Here is a 20,952-nt window from a genome sequence, read left to right as displayed (position 1 = left end):
TTGATTGATTTGTATTTAATATGTGAGCCCACAATTTTTTTAGGCCCACAAACGGATGACAAAAAAGTGCACCATCATGTGCTTCTAATATAGTAGGAATATATATATATATTTCCGAGAATATAGAATAATTTTGTATGATGTAATTATTTCTCAATCGTTGTGTTACATCAGCAGAGATTTGCACAGTAATTTGCCAGATAAAAAGCGATTATAGATGTTTCTTACATAGCCTCATTATTATAGCCTCATTATTGGAGAAGGGCTATACTTAGAGCTAGACATACTATAATAACTGAGGATTTTTCTGCAGCTATGCTATTAATTTATGCATAATTAGGTCACCCTTTTTGGTGTCACACAGCTATACTAATAGCATCAATATTTTTAAAATAGTACTGTAAAAAATATCAGGATTTTTTTTTTTGCTTAATAAATATTAGGAGTAATATCAAGATGACCCTCTTTTATTTATACTCTGAACCATATAGTTTCAAATATTCTTACATGCATGTTGACTATTTTGCTCTTTATCATCAACATGTCTACTACATCATGTTAATGTTTGGCAGTTATTAAATTTTAAAAACTATAGTTTTGGAGTAATGATAATAAGCTCAAGAAAAAGAGAAAATTAAAACGTGTAGCCGTCAGCCCTAGCTTCTATGGCCTATTCTAATTTCTATAATAAGTAAAATAGAATAGGAAGACAGAACAAATGAAAAAAAAATGATTAAAAATGATTGAGACAGTACTATAGTAGCATATTCAGAATTTAGACATCTGGATTCAGAGATACTTATCTAACTCCAATAAACATTTGTTTTTCACACACATATGTATATGTTCTGACTCTGTCGAACCCATTGTCATGTCTATTACATACTGGAATTAGATCTAAGAGGGTATTAAATGTTGTGATTGTTACATCTAAAATTTTAAATCGTCAGAGAGAATACACTTTTATTACTTAATAATATCTTCAACATTCACCTGTCGGCTGCCGTGTGGGCAGATTCTCTGTTTTTCGGCTAAACATGTGAAAATTCTTATTTTTTTTCTAATGGGTGATGGTAAGACTCAAATCTAGGACTTCTATGTGGTCTAATGATTGATATCGTGTACAATTGTGTGATGATCTCATCGATTTAAAAACTTAATCTGTTGAATAAAACACACTTCTATTTACTTAATTATATCTTCGACGGTATGGAAATGCAAAAATGAAACTTTGATGCTTAGGTGAGTGATAATAAATTTCAACAGTAAAACTGAGATAATAGAGCACCACACATATATAAAGTATATTCTAAAGCCAAGTTGGAGTTATGGATAAGGAACGAACCAAAGAATCAAAGCGACTCAAGTAGGGGTGTAAAAAGTAAATAGATAAATCGCATCAAATCATAAATCGAGTCAAATCGAGAAAAATATCCGACTAGTAGCTTGGTTTGACTTAGTTTGGTATTGAAAAAAAAATCGGCCATAATTGATTTGGTTTGGTAGCTAAAAACAAAAAGTCAAACCGAACCAAACCAACCCGACATTACATTTATTCAATTTTTTAAATATTTTATACATAAATATATTTATTTGTAATGTGATTTATAAATATTTCATCAATTTTTTATTAGTTTTTTTGTCTATTATCATATTATTTCAAGCTTGAACTTGGAATTTTGAATGTCAAAAAGTTTCAAATCCCATGGATATTAGTAACTCAAAATAAAGTCCAAACCAAAATCAACTCAACACTAATGCTAACAAAAGAAATTCAATTACTCTACCACTAGGAATAACAATAATATTGGATATCTATTCTTTAATTTTACATAATTGGTTTAGAGAGTGAAAATACATAACTTAATTTTTTTTTCTTTTTGTCATGTAATTAATAGTACTTATTAGCCGTACATTTTTAGCATGACTAGTATTTTTAGATTATGATCATTTTCTTTATGACTTACCAATTAGCAATATTTATTTTAACGGATTTTGTTATCATTTTTTTGTTGAATATTTTAATACAATGTCATCACTCTTCTCACATTTTGTGTTATTTTCTTAAGAAACACCTTATTATATAGTTGTATCTTACTAGGACTAAAGAAATATTTGAATTAAAAGTTATATGTTTTGTATGAAGACTTTTTTGAAAAAAAAAAACGAAAAAACCCTAGAAAACCCGAGGTTGAAAAACGCAAGTTTTATTAGTTTGGTTTGGCATATAAATTTAAAAACCTACGCAATTGGTTTGATTTAATATCTACAAAATCCGAACCAACCTGGACCATGTACACTCCTAGACCCAACTATATCTTCATGGTATGTTACTAGTCTAGATCTGTCCTTTCTGATATTTGAAAAGAATCATGTTACATTATTGTCCATTCATAATTTACTGTTGAAACACGGTACTCATTGATTCAAAAATAATTCAACGTGTACCAGATTGCAAAATGGATGTGATTCTTAGTGTCTTTTAAACTATATATTTGGACCACGAAATATGGGAAAAGATAGACCACTTGAAAACAATAATGCTAGTATATTCAAAGCTAAATCTTTGCTTGGGACCTCACAGAATATATTTGGAGAATTACACTTAACTGCCATACACAATTAACTTATTAAACACACAGAATTGAATGAAGTTCATGCCCAACGAGAAACATCTCTCGTGTCTCTAATTAAACACACAGAATTGAAGATCTCAATGTGTGTTAAACATGTAACTTCGTCTAGTGGCGAAACCAAAGTTTTATACAAGGGATTAAAAAATATGAGACAACAAATTTGAATATGTGACCTAAAGAAATTTTGAATCCTTTTTGTCACTTTACTAGAAATTTTCCTCATGTCAAGGAGATTCAACATCTTATGTATAGAAAACACTACTCATTTTATCCTATTATTTACACAGTATAATTATTCAGCAAATGGAATTTTCAATTGAACCCCGTTCCTTCAATCTAGCTCTGCCCTAGTTCGTTCCATGGCAGAGCCACATTGGTCCAAGGTGTAGTCGAGTGAATCTCCTTTGTCAGAAAAATTATTTTTAAGTGAAATTATTATGTGGTAGCAAATATATATATATGTGTGTGTGATCACTCCATTCATACGGCTAATAAGTTTTAGTTCATGTCTCACATTGTTTCTGTCTTATTTGTGTATTACACCAAAGCATTTTGAGGACCATTCTATATCACATGGAATTATGTTTTTTTTTCTTCTTTTTTTGTTTCTTTCAGTTTTCCTCTCTTACTTGGTTGTTGGAACACTCCGATCCTCGCAATTCACATTGTTAGTCAAGACAGTGAACAAGGATGTGAAAATATGCAAGAACCAAGTATTTTCGAGACAAAGATAGATATGTATGTACAAATTACTAAAATTTTAACAAATAATTTATTAGAAATCAGTAACTCCAAATGTATGTTAAGTTCGACGCCAAAAACCTTAAATATTAACTTATCAAGTTTAAATTTTGAACCTTTATTCTAAGATGCTTGACTAACTTGTCTTAAATGATTCTTGACTTGTATAACTTGAGACCCTGTTCAAATTCACACTTACTATTTTTTGGTTTTTTTGCAATATTTTCCCCTTCTGACAGATAGAGACAATGCAAGTGTGAACTACGTGCTATGGCATTGCTCGTTATCCATGTACTATGGACAATACTACATATACGAACTAATATAAGGAAAACTCCAAGTAAATTACACATAGTGAACTATTGGTCGCGATCTATTCAGAGACGGATACAGGATTTAAGTTTTATGAGGTCGTTAGGTTCAAAATAATAAGTTATCCCAAGATTATATAATCCTGAGATTATAATTCCATCTCCTATAATGGAATAGATAATTTATATATCGGTGTTAACTATAATCAATGACCACATAGTGGATAAATGCAATCCCAAATTTAATAACCAGAGGACCTCTGTAGAATTAAACTTTCAAGGTTCTTAACATTGAATTTATTATTTTTTTTAAATTATGGAATTAAATATACTATTTGTTGCAATTTAGTAAATTTCTATACACAAATTTATGTTACGTGCCAAAAATACTGCGTTCAAATAAACCGGTGCTGTGAATTTGCCTCCGGATCTACTAATATCTTAAACACGACACTTACCAAAATTCTCCGGATCTACTAATATCTTAAACACGACACTTACCAAAATTCCAGCCTGATTGTAATTGGACTAACTGTTCACTTATACTTGCTTGCTACAATTCTTGTACAAGACTAGATTTGTTGTTACTATGAGTTTGTTCTATAAGGGATCGTTTGGTATGTTGGGCATGTATGAATAGTTTTGAGATTAAAAAATTAGCATTGTCTTATCCCTTGTTTGATTATTAATTAACCTTGGATTAGTTATCCCTGTAAATAGTGAAATAATAGTACCAGGACTAGTTATCTCTGGATAAGACAATGAGAAAATGACTAAGATACTCATGAGGTCCTTCATACCTTCTTTTTTTTTTTTTTTTTTTTTACTATATAAAGTGGAGGGTATTTTGCAAACAAACAACTTCTCCTTAGAAATTATGTAATGAATGTTATTTTTAATAACAAACCAAAAAATCAATAGAAAATATCAGGATAATTAATATATCCCAGTATAATTAATCGGAGCATTATACTTTGGAATTGACTTGCACATTCATATGTTACCTCAAATCAGATACCGACAAACCTAGAAAATGGAAAAAGAACATATTGATGTGTTTCCATCAGAAGAACATGTTGATGTGTTTCCTTCAGCTTTACAGTACATTTCCCTTCTCTGCGTTAACTGTTAATTTGCAGATTAGTTTTTTTTTTTTTTTTTTCAAATGTAAAATGTCTATTTAATTGCTCCTCCAATTAAATAAAAATTCGTGAAGATTGCATAAGATATTGAATTGATAGTTTTAGAAATTACTTTTCATATGTGCATACCTAATTATGACCATATTGTTCCTTAATATTGGAACAAAGACCAAGTAAACTGGAGACTCTTATATTCAACAAAAGTATAATGCTGAAAGTCTGAAACGCTGTCGACTAGGAAAAAAAAAACTCATATCTAAGCATATATAGGCGAAATAAACACATATATATTAGTTTAATTAATAAGTTGATATTAATGGTGCAAAATTTTGTGTACGCTACTGCGGAAAGTATAATTAAATTTGTACATCAATCGTGAAATTTTACCGTGCCTTATCTTTTAGATTACTGATTCTATTTATTATGATAATTATGTATTTGTAATTAGAAATTTGTGTGGATTTAGGTCTTGTCTAGCGTGATCAGTGCACACACAATGTATAAACTCACTCCACATATCTTGTGTTTACCCCAATTTAATGAATAATATATGATACTCCCTCCGTTTCAATTTATATGAACTCATTTGACTAGGCACGACATTTAAGAAAGAGGAAAGACTTTTGAAACTTGTGGTTCAAAATAAGCCTTGAAAATTTGTGTGGTTGTAAATCATTCATAAAGTGAATTTGTTTCCAAATTAGGAAAGAGGTCATTCATTTTGGCACAGACTAAAAAGGAAATAGGTTCAAACAAATTGAAACAAATGGAGTATATTTTTTCACATACCACTCTTATCACTATATTATAAGTAATTGACGTATTCTCACATTAATTTATAACTTAAGCATCGTAAATTAGTATAGTCTGGTGCATATACTATGTAAATCAGGTTAAATTGATATCCAATATAATGGGTGTTAATTGATACCCTTTTGCTAAAAATCACATATACTGTTTAGATAGGTTAATTTTTTATTTTATGTATATAGATAGTATCATACTACGTGTTAAATTCTTTTCTTGATTATTTGATAACTTACTTTTTTATATTTTGATTATTCTTAATGTAATTCAGGGCTCCACCACTGACACCATAAGTGGTTGGCTTGTGGAATCTTGAATTCTTGATTAATCATGCAATGACAATACTATGAAGTATGAACAGATGAAAGAACTGAATATTTTTCTTTGCCATGAGAAAGTTACCTAGTAGAACATAAAGACAAAAGTCTTGTCCTTTTGCAAAGATTTCTCCATCAATGTCTAGTATTATTTTCTCAAGATCTAATCTTGTACTGATACAATATCCAAGAATTTTTTATTTATTCTTTTGCATGCAAATATTATATTGTTATTTCCCCTCTATATATACAATCATATCACTCTCTCTTCTCTTCACCAGAAATCACCTACTCCTAATTTCCTTCTTTGATTTTCTATTTCCCCCTATTTTAAAGTGACTAAGCTTTTCTCCCATGGTCATAATTTCATTATTTTCTTCATTATCAGTAGTTTAATGTCCATTATAGGAAACTTAAGGCCTTGGAGTCCTTCTATTACTTATGAAATTCTATCCCTTAACATTTCATCTAAACTTAGTACAAATTCAGATGCCATTAAAGCATCTTCCAAAGATTTTGGAAAAATCGTTCAAGAAATATTCCCAGCTGCAGTTCTTCATCCTTCTTGTGTTAATGACATAATTGACCTCATTCAATTTTCCTATGGACTTTCTGTCCCTTTTCGTATAGCAGCCAGAGGTCATGGCCATTCCATTAGGGGACAAGCCATGGCACAAAATGGGGTTGTTGTGGAAATGAATTCTTTAACTAATAATAATAATAATTCAAATAATGGAATTAGGGTTTCTAGGGATTCTTCTTTAGGGTTTTATGTGGATGTTGGAGGTGAGCAGTTATGGATTGATGTTCTTCATGCCACCCTCGAGCATGGCCTAGCCCCCATATCGTGGACGGATTATTTGTACCTCACCGTTGGTGGTACTCTCTCTAATGCCGGAATTAGTGGCCAAACTTTCCGACATGGTCCTCAAATCAGTAATATTCATGAATTGGATGTTATTACAGGTAAATTTTACTAAGTACATTATTGTAAAAGGATGTGCATAGTATCCCTTGATAGGTTGTGTCGTTGTGATGTCTGCTTTACCACCTGGAAGATCTTGTAGGTAAGATTTCACCATATATTACTAGATGTGTCAGAAAAAACTTGACTTATTATTTGGAAGTGGTAGGTTGGTACTTGTTACTATATTTGATATATATCAACCATGACCGACATACTAGTTTATAATTTCCTTAAATATTCACGCAATTAGAGATACACTTTAGTATTTTTGTTGCATGATACCATAATGAAATGATTGTACCTAATTTTTTCTATCTCATATTTGGTTTCAGGTAAAGGGGAATTTGTGACTTGCTCCAAACACATGAATTCAGAGCTATTTTTTGCAGTTTTAGGAGGTTTGGGACAGTTTGGAATAATAACCAGGGCAAGAATTGTCTTGGATAAAGCACCGACAAGAGTGAGTATGTACTCTTAATTAATATATGTATATATAGTCTAATTTGTGATAGCATAGTAAGCGGTTGTTTGGTTCGAAAAAAGGCGCTCCCAAGATTATAACCGAGACAGATAATTCACCTTCTATATGGGATATAGATAATCTTATGATATTGGTATAAATTTTATCCAAGTTTTAGCTAATACCCACAACCAAATACCGAGCAAGTTTAATCCCAAAATTTATATTGGGATAACCCGTAATCCCTGTAACTAAACAGCCCCTAGTGGATTACCATTTTTACCAATTTATGTTTATTGTAGTGATTTGCCTGTAACTACTTTGTAAGTGATCTGATTTTTTTGCAGATCCATAATGATTTTTGTTTTATTTTCTTGTAGGTGAAATGGATGAGAATGTTGTATGATGATTTCTCAAAATTCACAAAAGATCAAGAACATCTTATTTCAATTGATGGATTGGACTATGTTGAAGGCTCACTAATGATGGAACAAAGCCCAGTAAATAACTGGAGATCTTCATTTTTCTCACCTTCCAATCAGACCAAAATTGGTAGCTTATTATCCCAAAATGGAATTATCTATTGCTTAGAAATGGTCAAGTACTATGATGATCACACTGCTAATACTATTGATGAGGTATATACCATGCATTTACTATTGCAATTGTACTGAACAAAGAAAGTCTTAAACTTCAATGTGATTTTAACCATTATATTTTGCCTATTCACCTATTTTTACCCTTAATGAGATGTTATATCGCCACACAAATATCTATGTCTTGTTTTAAACCACAAATCAAAAAAATTACTTTCTTTTTTCAATGACGTGTCCGGTCAAAGTACATCACATAAATATATCGGCACAGAGGGAGTAGTATCTGTGTGTATTGATTTTGACACTATCAATGTATATTAACTGATTATAACATGTTATTTACTATATATATATATATATTACTACTATGTATATATTACTATGTTAAAACACTAGATTTACTCTTATTTTCTGTTTTTATGCAGGAATTGAAGAAGTTGGTAAAAGGGTTAAACTATTTGCCTGGATTTATGTTCAAGAAAGATACCACTTATGTGGATTTTCTGAATAGAGTAAGAAGTGGGGAACTAAAGCTGCAATCAAAAGGAATGTGGGAAGTTCCTCATCCATGGCTCAATCTGTTTGTACCAAAGTCATCTATCCTGGATTTTAATGCTGCTGTTTTTGTGGACATTATACTCAGACAAAACAGGCCAACTGGACCAATCCTTGTATACCCAACAAGCAGGAAAAAGTACTCCTAAAAACTTTCTTTCCATCATCTTTTCCGCTCCAACACCCCCCCAAAACCTCCCCTCCCTTTCTCTTATTATAAATATAGAGATAATGAGTTAAATATAGAGTTTAATTTATATATACATGTAGTATTAAATAAAAGTTACACTATCAAATTATATTTATTTATCTCTTATTTTCAAGATTACAAATTCCGCTCTTTATGAAAGTTTGTTTTTTAGAATCTCTCGTGTGACCTGATAATAGAAAAATGCTTTACGTTGTTGATGTATATAAATTAAAAACATATATTAATAATTTTTTCTATGGATTTTAAGTTATATACATGTCAGTGTAAAATAATTTACACAATCAGGTCAGGTTTACCTATTGTTGTAGGTTAGCGGTCTTATTTTCAAGAAGGGGCGGAGTTAGAATATGGCTTATGAGTTCGGCAAAATTCAGTAGATATGGTTAAAATCTTGTGTTTGTTATATATATATATATATATATATATATATATATATAATTTACTAACTTAAAATCTAGTATCTTAAAAGTAAGCTTCAAATTCTGGCTTCGCCTTTTCTTTCTATAATTTTTTTTTTACACTAACAGTGTGTATAACTTCAAATGCAGATGGGATGAGAGAATGTCAGCAGTGATACCAGAGGAGGAGACATTTTACTGTGTGGGGCTATTGCATTCTTCAAGTGGATATGCTGAGTGCAAGATTTTGGATGACCAAAATGATGAAATATTGAACTTCTGTGACAAAGCTGGCCTCAACATTAAGCAATATCTTCCACATTACAAAACAAAGGAAGATTGGATAAAACATTTTGGGAAAAAGTGGAACACTTTTCAACAAAGAAAAAATCAGTTTGATCCAAAGATGATTCTATCACCTGGACAAAGAATTTTTAATTAGTTCTTCACTAATAATGTAGTAGGATAAGCATAGGTGTGGTGGGCAATGTGCTTAATTAGTTGTATTGTGCTATAATGATATTAAAATACAATAAAAGTTTTTATTGTTTTAGTTGATTTCGTTTGTGGTACATTAATTGAAAGATAAAGGATAACGATGCAATGTTTTCTACTTAATTATGATATATCAGTCTTTAGCATCAAAAAGCAAAGAAAAGATGAATTAAATAAAAATCTAAATTTCTTTCGTAAGCCACATAGCTCAGTTCATTCATGAGATGTAACTCCAACCTTCCTTAGCATATTCTCCTAAATTGTCAAATCTTCTTTATGTGTACAACTATATTGGTTACCCTCCCTCCAAGTATATATTCGACACGACCTTGTTTGCTTCCCGCAAATATTTTTAAAATCTTCAGTATATCCTTCTCTTTATAAGCTTGACCGCACACGAGCAGTCTATTTTCATTTTCAGTTCTTTAAAGAGAAAATATATCATTTTTCCTCTAAACTTGACCGCACAACTCAATTTAGCAACTAAACTTAACTTGTAATTATATAACCCCTGATCTAGTATGAAGTGAAATTAATACTATCTCCTATGCTGACGTGGCAAAAAAAAATATCAAAGCGCGTAAATATTTAAAAAAGTGACACGTCAACTGATACTTCACGCACCCTTAGATCATCGAGATAAAGAGAATTAAATAAATCACCTCATCATCGAAAAAAATGGTACCGGCGAACACTAATTTTCCCAGCAAATTGAAAATTGCCCTCGATTTCTAATATATTTCATTCCCTTTTTTCTCCTTCATTCTGTTGAATACTAAATTCACCAACAAATTTTTCTTACAAAAACACAGTGTAAGAAGGAGGACAATATTCTTCTCTCCATAACTTCTTAAATCATGATTTTCTTCATTCTTTTTGCACTGCTCAGCAGAAAGGAAATATATCAAAGAAGAAGCATTCTGTTGGGTCATGTTTGTCGATAGAGAGAGAGTGTGTGTTCGACTGATGCAAAGGAGAGGGAACAAACTTGGGCATTTGGGGAATACTAAGTTCATTTTTTGGAGAAAAATCTCCAAACCGAGTCATTTTTTTGTTTTTGGAGCAAAATCTCCTTCCATCTGGGGTTGATTTGGCGAAAATTGTTATAATTGTTGAGTGATTTTTGTTGGTTTTTCTGGATTTTTGGAGTTCCATGGTTGTTGATGGAAGAAGAAAGGTAGCCATTGTTGTTGATGGAAGAAGAAAGGTGAAGAAAGAAAAAGAAAACAAAAGAAAGAAAGAGAGAGAAAGTAGGAGCAGGAGGAAGAGAAAGAGAAAAGAGAGATTATCTGACGTGTTAATGGCGTGGCGTTGAGGTGGCGCTTATGTGGCGCGCATGTATAGCACCTTCCAACCATGAAATTGGCATTGCACGTATAAGGTGGTATTTAATAAATTTGAAAGTTGTTTAAGGGGTAAAGAAACGTCTGTTAAGCTAAATTACTAAAGTGAGTTGTGCGGTCAAGTTTCGGGGGGAAAATGATGTCTTTTCGCTTCTTTAAATGCCATCTTTTTTGTTAGTTTTAGCTCTTGGTTGATACACTATAGTTCTGCGGCAAGACTTGAAATAGATTTAAACTTATCAGAGTATCTCAGCATCTCTTTTTCTTGATATTTTTACAAAAATTCATTTAAAAGCAGCATATCCAAGTTGAGTCTTTACGATGTAATCACTATTCACTTAATTAATTTTTCTGCACAAAGGGGAGACTAAGCTACTAATTTGACTTGTTTGAATATAACAATCTTGACTAGGGATGTTGCAACAATTTCCCTTAGCATAATCACTAATATGTTTGCATAATATTAATAGATAGGCATTTTTTTCAATCACATTTCTATTTCTCTCTTTCAAAACATGCCATCACATAATACTGACTATAAGTGTGACATTGTAGAAGATTGTCTTGTATTATTTATAAAATCATCCATTTATAGCCTCAATCTCATTAGATGAGGTGAACTTGTTGCGTATCAGTCTTTTTTACTTTTTTATTTTTGTTTTGTTGATATAAAGATAATGATATTGTCTTAGCTTTTTAGTTGCACAAAATATTTCAAATGGAACAGTTTCTCTCAAGTACATGCCTATCCCCTCCCCCACACCCACGCACACCCAAGAAGAAAACATAGTATGATGACTACTAGATCTTTCACACGAGGCAACTATGATGAATGTAATGCTTTTCTTATCTTTTTTTGCACTTTATGATTGAAGTAAAAAAGCTATCATTAATACATTGTGAAAAATATTATTTTAATCAAAAATCTCGGGTTGAAATTCTGAAAGTAGAAAAAATATTCCTAACGTAAAATGCTTCCCACTTTAATTAATGAACTATATATAAAGCACACAACGAGTAAATTCTGAACAGTGAATGCTTGTAAATAGAAGCAAGCATCAATATGTGATTAAGCAAGGATTTAATAAATGTGTGTTTAGATTAATGATTATGCCGGGAACATGGAAGGCAGAATGTTGGATTGTATTGAAAGGCAAAAGGCTGCTAAAATCTAAATAAATAGTTTAAGAAGTAGCCACATCTTTGCTCTTTCACCTTTGTGGCTGGCTGTCTTTATAATTTGTCTCTGACTTTTTAGATTCACAGATTTTTCCCTCTTCTTCCTTTTTGGTTGGTTAAAAGTTTCTTTTTTCCTTTTACTTTCTTTTGTTTCTTGAATATGCAAGGACCCGTTTGGCCATAAGAATTTTTCACTTTTTTTTTTTTGGAAAACGTTTTCAATTTATTTAGAAATCAACGTTTGGCCATGAAAATTCCAAATACAACTTCAAGTTGTTGTATTTGAAATTTAAAAAATACCTAAAAACTTTTTCACTTTCAGTACATTCAAACAACCAAATATTCGTTGCAAAAAATATAACTAGACACAACTTCATCTTCAACTCCAAGTTCAAAATTCCAAATGGCCAAACGCCTACTTAGTATAGGATATGCTTTCAGAACAATAAATTGTTCTTCTCGTCCAAAAAGAATAACTTGAATTCAAGGTTATCATTAATGTTACATAAAATAGAAAGAAAAAGGCCTAAGTATTCCTGGGTTTGTACCAAAATGACAATTCATCTGATCTATCCGACAATCCTATTACAATAAACTCAGAGGCAAAGATAGACGTCCAAATATGAATTCAGTCAAAATCAGGAGTAGCGTATGTCCTCAAGAAATTTATTAAATATACACAGCTATTACATTTAGAGACACAATTATTAGCTCTTACAATCGTCTTGATTCCACCTATGCCTAAACTTGTCAATGAGAATGTTGTCGTTTCAGGCACTTGTGTATGATTAACTACGCTTTTATATATCCATGCACCACACAGATCTTTCCCTTTGTTCATTGTGCCATAAAAGAGAGAAATATGTCGTATGATGTTAATATAACATCCTGCAAGTAAATGAGACAGCCCTTTCCCTAGTAGTTCCTCAAACCACACCAGCAACTTAAACAGAACGCTAAGTGACATTTGCTTAAGACAGAAACAAGTGTATTATTACAAGTACCAGACCAGAGACACGGAGTAGTCTTACACAAAACAAATACTTAGCAGTAATATGTCTTAGGACTGGACAAAGTCACACATATATATCCATTAATATAATTGCAAAGAGGTGCAGCACGACGGATTGCTCTGACTTGATTCTCTGACTTCTTGATGGCAAATCTTATCAAATTTCTCCTTTTCGGAATGTGGTTCCTTCAAACATATCTTACGAACTACTGCTTCAGCCTCTAGGTGATTGGCTTTTATGTTTCTCGGACTCCCCAAAAATGTTTCCGCACCCATGCCGAATCCCCTAAAAATGACTAATTTTGGAGGATCCAACATGCACCCATCAACAATTTTGAAGAGTCTAAGCAACATAGATTGACTTATGCCTTCACTTTTTCTTGCTTCATGAGTTGTATAAATTCTCCAAATACTGCCGAGGTAAAGAAAGGATACGATGAGTATTTTGACATAATTATGCCTTGATTCAAATAGCTGCACTCAGATTCAAGCAAATCTCGGTTTTTTTGACTCTTTTATCATACGATTGTCTCAAAAGTTCTGATGGAAATTGAAATAAGAGAGAGCTATCATGAACATAAAAGAATGTTTTCCAATTTTCGCATGTTTGGTTGGTCAAAATATTCTGGAAAATATTTTCTCCGGGAAAATAAGTTCCTTAAAAATGAAGAAAATGACTTCCCTAATGTAAGTACGAAAAAAAATTCCATAAGTGACATCTCAAGCTCATGGTCTCCTCCGCACCCACCCAACGTCCCCAATCCCCAATGTTGACCATCCCATCCCCTGCCACCCACACTCCTCACCCCATCCCACCCCCATAGTGTTTTTACTAGATTACATATAAATGCTCTTGGGATAATATTTTTTTACTTCATTACCAAATACTAGAAAATAAGTAAGAAACCCACTTGCTTTCCTAGAAAACATTTTCCTTCCTACCAACACACCCTTACAGCAGAATCCTAGATTAGGATTAATCAAAATAAAGTAGTTCTTCAGAAATTTTCTTTTCTAGAAGTGATTGGATGTAACATCGTTATTCTCAAGACTACTTATTGTTTTGGTCAATCCTCATAATAGACGGCAATATTTGTTAAAAGTTTACGGTTAAGGACAGCCACTGAACAAATTTGCTAAGTTTGTTGTATACAAGAAATAGGACATGTTTACCAGGATCGGAATCATGAGGCCCTGGAGATGCTTCGGGATGGTATTGAAGTGACATGAGCTTCATCTTAGAGGAGGCAAGACCAGCACAACTTCCATCATTTAAATTTACATGAGTCACCTCTACACCCTCTGGAAGAGACTCGGGGTCAACAGCATAGTTGTGATTCTGAAAATGGAAATTCATCAAGATTATAAAACATTTAACTTTTATGACTATTATTTATAAGTGAACACCCAAGCTACACATCTGAAGTCTATATTATTTAGCGATAATTCCACTTTTGGTCCCTCAATTATTGCTAAATTCTGGTTTTGATCCTTATAATATGTGGTTACGCACTTTTGATCTTCAATTAACTAAATTGTGTCTTTAATCCCTATATGTATGAAATATGTGATGTTTACCATATTTTAAAAATTATATTACGCTCAAATATGGAGACAGCGCACACTTAAAACACCAATACTTAAATGGTTTAGTACTTAAAAGTTGGTTAAATTTGTGAAAATTCACAGTCAGAATGATCAAAAGTGCAGAGACCTGAAGTACAAGCTACACATCTGAAGTACACAGAACTCTTATTTAAACTAAAAGACTAGACTGTCATCACTTCAGCATGCACTGACCATAATTAAGGGAAGTAAATGTTGATGAACTGAGGTGCAATTGTACAGAAAATTTGAAATCAACATAGCAGCAATCAGCTAGAGTTTTCTATAGCATATACCTGGGCACTGATCTCAACACAGCCATTTCGAAGGTTTCGAACAGGATGGTTTCCTCCATGGTGACCAAATTTCATTTTGAATGTCTTACCTCCCAATGCTTGACCAAGCAACTGGTGACCCATACATATACCAAAAACAGGAACTTTTCCAATAAGTTCTTTTACCGCTTCAACTGCATAGGGAACTGCAGAGGGATCTCCTGGCCCGTTGCTGAAAAGAACTCCATCAGGCTTCATCTTTAGAGTTTCAGATGCTGGCCATGTTGAAGGAACCACAGTGATTTTACAGCCATAGGATGCTAAGCGCCGCAGTATATTATGCTTGATTCCAAAATCATATGCAACGACCTTCATCCACCGGAGGGGTAAAAAGAATTAGTTTTCTCACAGAAACAATGTTCTTTTCCAGAATCTAATAAACTCTAACAATACTGACATTGAAAGCTTTTTTATTTCTTCCATTATCATTGAACTCCCAATCTGAGCCTGTTCTATCAACCCATTCGTAAGGAGATTTGCATGAAACACCACTTATTAGATCCACACCTGCACAACCATAATACATTAATAATAAAATTATTTTTTCTTGAAATTTCCCGAAATCAGGAAGAAACAAGGCCAGTAACTTACCCACAATGTCCCATGTACGGGACATTTCGAGAAGTTCTTCATCACTTTTTGAATTTTCTGTGCTCAAGACTCCAATTAGGCTTCCGTCTTCTCTCAATCTCCGCGTAATTGCTCGAGTGTCGACATCATCTGTTGCATGATAGAGTGGCTAATATCAGAGAATTTGAATTCCACAGTTTGACATGGAAATGGCAAGTGGTCTTCTATAGGACACACATAGAACTTACATATACCCATGATGTTCCTTTCAGCCAAATAGTCACCAAGTGACTCTGTGCATCTCCAATTCGAGGTGCTAAAAAATATACAACAGTTTAAATATAAACACCATACAGTTTGAAGCCTGATTTGGATAGCAGGGCATAGCAACCAAACCTGATACTTAAACTTCTAATGACTAATCCTGCAAGAAAGCACTGCATCGATTCTTCATCGTCTGCCCAGAGAAATTCAAAAACAGTCACAAAAGATTATTTGAACAAAAATAACAATTAGTCATGAAGCAAACGCTAAACGCACCGAAATTGATCCCAGTATTCCCGATATGAGGGTTAGTCATCAACACAAACTGGCCCGCATAACTGGGATCTGTAATTATCTCCTGATACCTGTAATATCAAGAAATAGAAATAGCTCGTAAAATAGACACTCAAAAGAATCTGAAAAAGGAAAATGTGGCAAGAAGTAGAAGGAGATGAAAGCAGAGAGCAAATAAAAAATCATTTTTTCCTGCACTCCCTGAATAACTCTATGGGGTATTATCAAGCATCCAAATTATAGGTAGCGAAGATAATATATATGCTTGGGATTTACAATGTCAACTTTCCGTCCTTAGTACATTATTTCCCTTTTCAAAGGCATTTAGAGACCTCTTTCATTTTCCGCATTTAGAGACTTCTTTCAATTTCCAAAAAGACACAACTTTGTCATCCAGGATTCAAAATTTAGATTCCTCCAAATTCAGCCATTATATCATTTAAAAGAATTTCTCCAAAGAGATGTGAAGCAGATCAACAAAGAACTAGAAGCTGATGTTGATGTTCACAATAACAGATTTCGAACAAGGTAATACACCATATTTCTCAGACTTCGTTCGCTGTCACACCTTTTAGATGAATATTTCATAAATGATAGAACTCCCTTAGGGAGAAATAACGGTCTAAAACCTCAATTTCTAATAAAGACACTCAGTTGATTGATCAGCATATTGGCAGCTAAAAATTTCCTCTCAACTGTATAAGATGTGTTCTTTACATACAGGCAATTCAGTCTCCTTATTGGCTATTGAAGTAAGTTGCTAGAGGTTTACAGAATGTGAATGTCGATACTAGCTGTGGGAAAAGAATGTCATAATGATTATTCACCTTTTATTTCTTTAATTCATTTAGAGTTAACATAGAGGCTCAGAGCTCCACTAGAATTTGGTCTGTACTGAGGCTACACAGATCGAAGGGATAGAAATGTTCTTCAACGACAGTCAGCAAGCAAGGAGTACAGTACAGACTGTTTTATTTATTGAGCTAAAGTGATCGCCAATGATCTTATAAAAATAAACTTAATGGAATCACAGCTTCAGCAAATTTCAAAAATATGTGGGGAATGATTCTTCAAAAGCCCATAGTAGTTCTATACTAGTTCATTATGAATGCTCTAACTACCACCTAAAACGGATAAGACCAAAAGCTAAAGACATGTTTAGACGATATTTAGCCATAAAATCAGCAAGCAGAAGAAATTGTGTTACCCAGTTAAAGAGGTATTAAAAACCACTTCTCCAACTTGGGTTCCACGAGCACCAAATGATTTTGCCTTCCAAATTGAACCATCCTCGAGAACAAGTCTAGCATCTGCTACCTTCCAAGGTCTTTCAACCAGACCTGCAGCTCCTGCAGGAAAATATTGAATCATTCAGAGTTTTAATATAAGGCGTTAATTTCAAATAAATCTAAAATAAGGAGAATAAAAGGTCCTTGAGCACATAAAGTGAATTGACAACAATATAAAGAAAACTTAACAGTACTGAGCTAAAAAATGGAAAATAACGCAGACTCTCACCACAAAATGAAAAGTTCCCCACAAACGTAAATTGACTTTTTATATTTTTGTTTTTAGAATGTCCGTATATGATAGTAGTAGTTAAATAAATGTATTCAAATGTATGTTACTCGGAGACACAAGCATTTGAATTCAAAATATGGCTTGAAATTAAGATTCTCTCAAAAACAGTATAAGGTTACATCTAAATTTACAAACATAAATATGCATAAACAAATGCAAACTATTCTCATAGCTCCTTGCAATTTTTGCTAGCTTTTCTTCAGCCTCTTTTACTTTTTGGTTTGAGGAAAGGTAATATTATTGTATAAGTAGTACAAAAGAGGTACTGTACATTACAGAAGTTTAAACATTTCTGCTCCTTCAAAGCCTGAAGGGAGTCCAGAAAAGTAGATGATCGACGGATTTAGCTACAACATTCATCCACTCCAGCTATACAAATTTGGATACATTTAAGTTTAATCTGAGCAGTACAATCTTTAAACCCCCTCAAAGGTCCTACTATTCCTTTCAATCGAAATAGTTCACAGGATGAACAGAGGAGCTTTTCTTCAGCACCTCTATCTCATTCTCTCTCTTTATTATCTCTTTTTTCATCTTGTATCCTTTCTAGCTTAGAATAGCATGAGCAGCTCCCTGTAAGGGTATGTTTGGTATGGAGGAATATATTTTCCACAAAAAATTTCAATCTTCCCATTTTTGGTTGTCAAAATTTAGTTATTATCCAATAATTTTATTTTATTCTTTATCCTACCTTTTTATGATAGCTCTACACTATGCCCTACTTTTCTTGTAAGTTTATAACATTATGTAATGACAGGAAACAATACAATATATCCAAACGTTGTATTTACATCAAAACAATACAACACAGGACAATACGATACATTATGAAACAATACGTAACAACCATCCAAACAAACCGTAAGTTAACTAGTCCAACTGATATAATACGATACATTATGAAACAATACGTAACAACCTTCCCAACAAACTGTAAGTTAACTAGTCCAACCAATAAGGAGTATATGAATAGCGATGAACTGGTCCAACCAATAAGGATATTTTTGGAGCAAAAAAAAATCTCATCAACAATCCAAACCCTAAAAAGAAAACAAAAACCATAGCACTTGAATAGTACTCCCTCCGTCCCAATTTATTTGACACTTTTCGCTTTTCGAGAGTCGAGTCGATCACTTACATTGCAAAACAATAGCCCAAAACTTACATTACAAAAAATAGCCCAAAATATACAAACATATACACACACTTATACCAACATATATACAAAGGCAGAGAGAGAGAGCGAGAGAGAGTTAGACAGAGACAAGTTTGGGTCATTTTTTGTAAGAATTAAAAAAAAATGGGTCAATTTTAGCAGCATTATTGCCCCCAATGAACATACAGTATAATTTTCTCATTTTTTTATATGACTCACAGTATTTTTTACGCAGTTTCTAAATATGTATGTTCTATTCCAAAATATTTAAAACAAAAAGTGTCAAACAAATTGGAAAAGAGAGAGTAACAAACAATGGCCAATAATCCAACACCCTTAAGAGAAAATAGAAAAAAAAAATACACTACAAAGCATAACACTTGAATAATTGACAAGAAAATTATCAACATGAAAGGCAAAAAAAAAAAAAAAAAAAAACTAACCAGATAGTGCACCATCGTTCTTGGAAGAACATTTAACAGTGGAAACTCTAAAATTTGTAGAGTTTTTTGAAAATAATTTGCTGGTTATTAACACTGCATTGTGAGTCTTCAAAGCACAATCCATAGCTTAGCTTCTAGAAGGCACGAAAATAATAAAAAAAAGACAATTTTGTTAATAAAAGTGGGAAACTTAACCCTAGTTTTAATTTGGGCTTCTTATTTGGGTCGGACTTACCAAAATTAATGGACCGATTTCAACTACTTTATTTAAATGGCTTAACCCCTAAACTGGCTCATTTTTTTCTATTTCGGCACCTCAACTAAGTGTTGTTACTATTGAACTCCTTAACTCATCTTCAAGTGTATTTGTCAGACACAAACTGACTTTTATAGTATTTCATCTTCAATGTAGCAACACGCTAATATATATTCTAATTTAATTGTGCCGTCTTTAAGCTAAGATTAGCAGCAATTGAGGGGGGGAAAAAGTGTAGTTTGTAATTAAACTGATAGTGAAAGAGCAGAATCAGCAGAAACCTACACATCTGTGACTTAAAGAATAGCTTATAACATGTCTAAAATATTGCTTCATCTTCATTTATTCAATTTAATTTCTGCTTCTAATAAAAAACAGATTTAGGAGGTTTGATAAACACACTTGAGAACGAGTTTAAGGGTTCAATAGGAATAACACTTAGTAGAGGTGCCAAAATGGAGGGAAAAAAACAAGTTTAGGAGACTGCATATGCATTAAGCCTATTTAAATTGTAGTCAAAGTTCATATATTTTGTGAATATAGTTAGCGTTTGTGTTTGATCAGAATTGTTCAAAACATATTTCACTTTATAAAAAAAAAAACACATGAAACATGACTTATACTGTAAGTTTTAAAAAATTTCAAGAATATCAAGCCATATGAAGCAGACATACTTGCTAATCTCAAATTGTCACAAACCATAATCCTATACATATAGATAAGTTTGACACAAAATTAAAACTTTTAGGATGAATTAGATAATACATTATCCTAAAATCATTATACGATATTTTAACAACAACTGCTAATTAACACAATTACTAGCTACTACGACTCGTCAAATTATAATTATTTACAAAGATTCATCAATGCAAGAATTCTATGACCAAATAGATATTTGAAAAAATAGTTTGAAAAACTGCTTCCAAACTCCAATGCCAAACTGGAGCATAATCACTTAAAGACTTAATGTTAGACATCAGAGGTACATAGGCGAAAAAAATTGTGTTCGAGCCGAGATTTAATTTCGGGTGGTAACCAGTGAGCACTCAGGTGCCCTCCTACCAACTGAACTACTTTTGCAATTATGTTTGTGAGATCCTTTTAAAATATATCATAGTTTGATCATGTGGATAGCAGTCGGAGATAATTGGTTAAGCTTGATTTTATATATTTACGTCGTTGTATTGTTCAACTTATTCATTTAGATTTGATTGTGTTGTGGCTCTGAATTAAATTTATAGTCCGGTGAACTGCACTACTGATATTAATTAAATA

The 20,952-nt window shown here is 32.5% G+C and overlaps 2 protein-coding genes across 2 annotated transcripts; one reads left to right on the top strand and one right to left on the bottom strand.

Annotated features, from left to right (window-relative positions):
• The first annotated feature begins 6,246 nt into the window (after positions 1-6,246).
• Positions 6,247-9,696, top strand: LOC132638797 (cytokinin dehydrogenase 3-like). The gene is made up of 5 exons (XM_060355566.1): positions 6,247-6,920; positions 7,254-7,381; positions 7,762-8,019; positions 8,403-8,671; positions 9,292-9,696. The coding sequence occupies exons 1-5, from the start codon at positions 6,350-6,352 to the stop codon at positions 9,581-9,583; spliced, it is 1,518 nt and encodes a 505-aa protein (XP_060211549.1). The 5' UTR covers positions 6,247-6,349; the 3' UTR covers positions 9,584-9,696.
• Positions 9,697-13,102: 3,406 nt separating this feature from the next.
• On the bottom strand, positions 13,103-19,578 carry LOC132636878 (carbamoyl-phosphate synthase small chain, chloroplastic). The gene is made up of 10 exons (XM_060353937.1): positions 19,419-19,578; positions 17,446-17,587; positions 16,221-16,309; positions 16,077-16,137; positions 15,929-15,996; positions 15,702-15,830; positions 15,508-15,617; positions 15,072-15,419; positions 14,344-14,509; positions 13,103-13,582 (listed from the first exon to the last, which is right to left on the bottom strand). Exons 1-10 carry the CDS (start codon positions 19,540-19,542, stop codon positions 13,533-13,535), a joined length of 1,287 nt encoding a protein of 428 aa, XP_060209920.1. The 5' UTR covers positions 19,543-19,578; the 3' UTR covers positions 13,103-13,532.
• Between the last annotated feature and the right edge of the window lie 1,374 nt (positions 19,579-20,952).

Source organism: Lycium barbarum, chromosome 4, assembly GCF_019175385.1.
Source record: "Lycium barbarum isolate Lr01 chromosome 4, ASM1917538v2, whole genome shotgun sequence".
Taxonomy (NCBI): Eukaryota; Viridiplantae; Streptophyta; class Magnoliopsida; order Solanales; family Solanaceae; genus Lycium; species Lycium barbarum.
The sequence above is the reverse complement of the archived record's forward strand: the minus strand, read 5'-3'. Positions and strand labels throughout refer to the sequence as shown.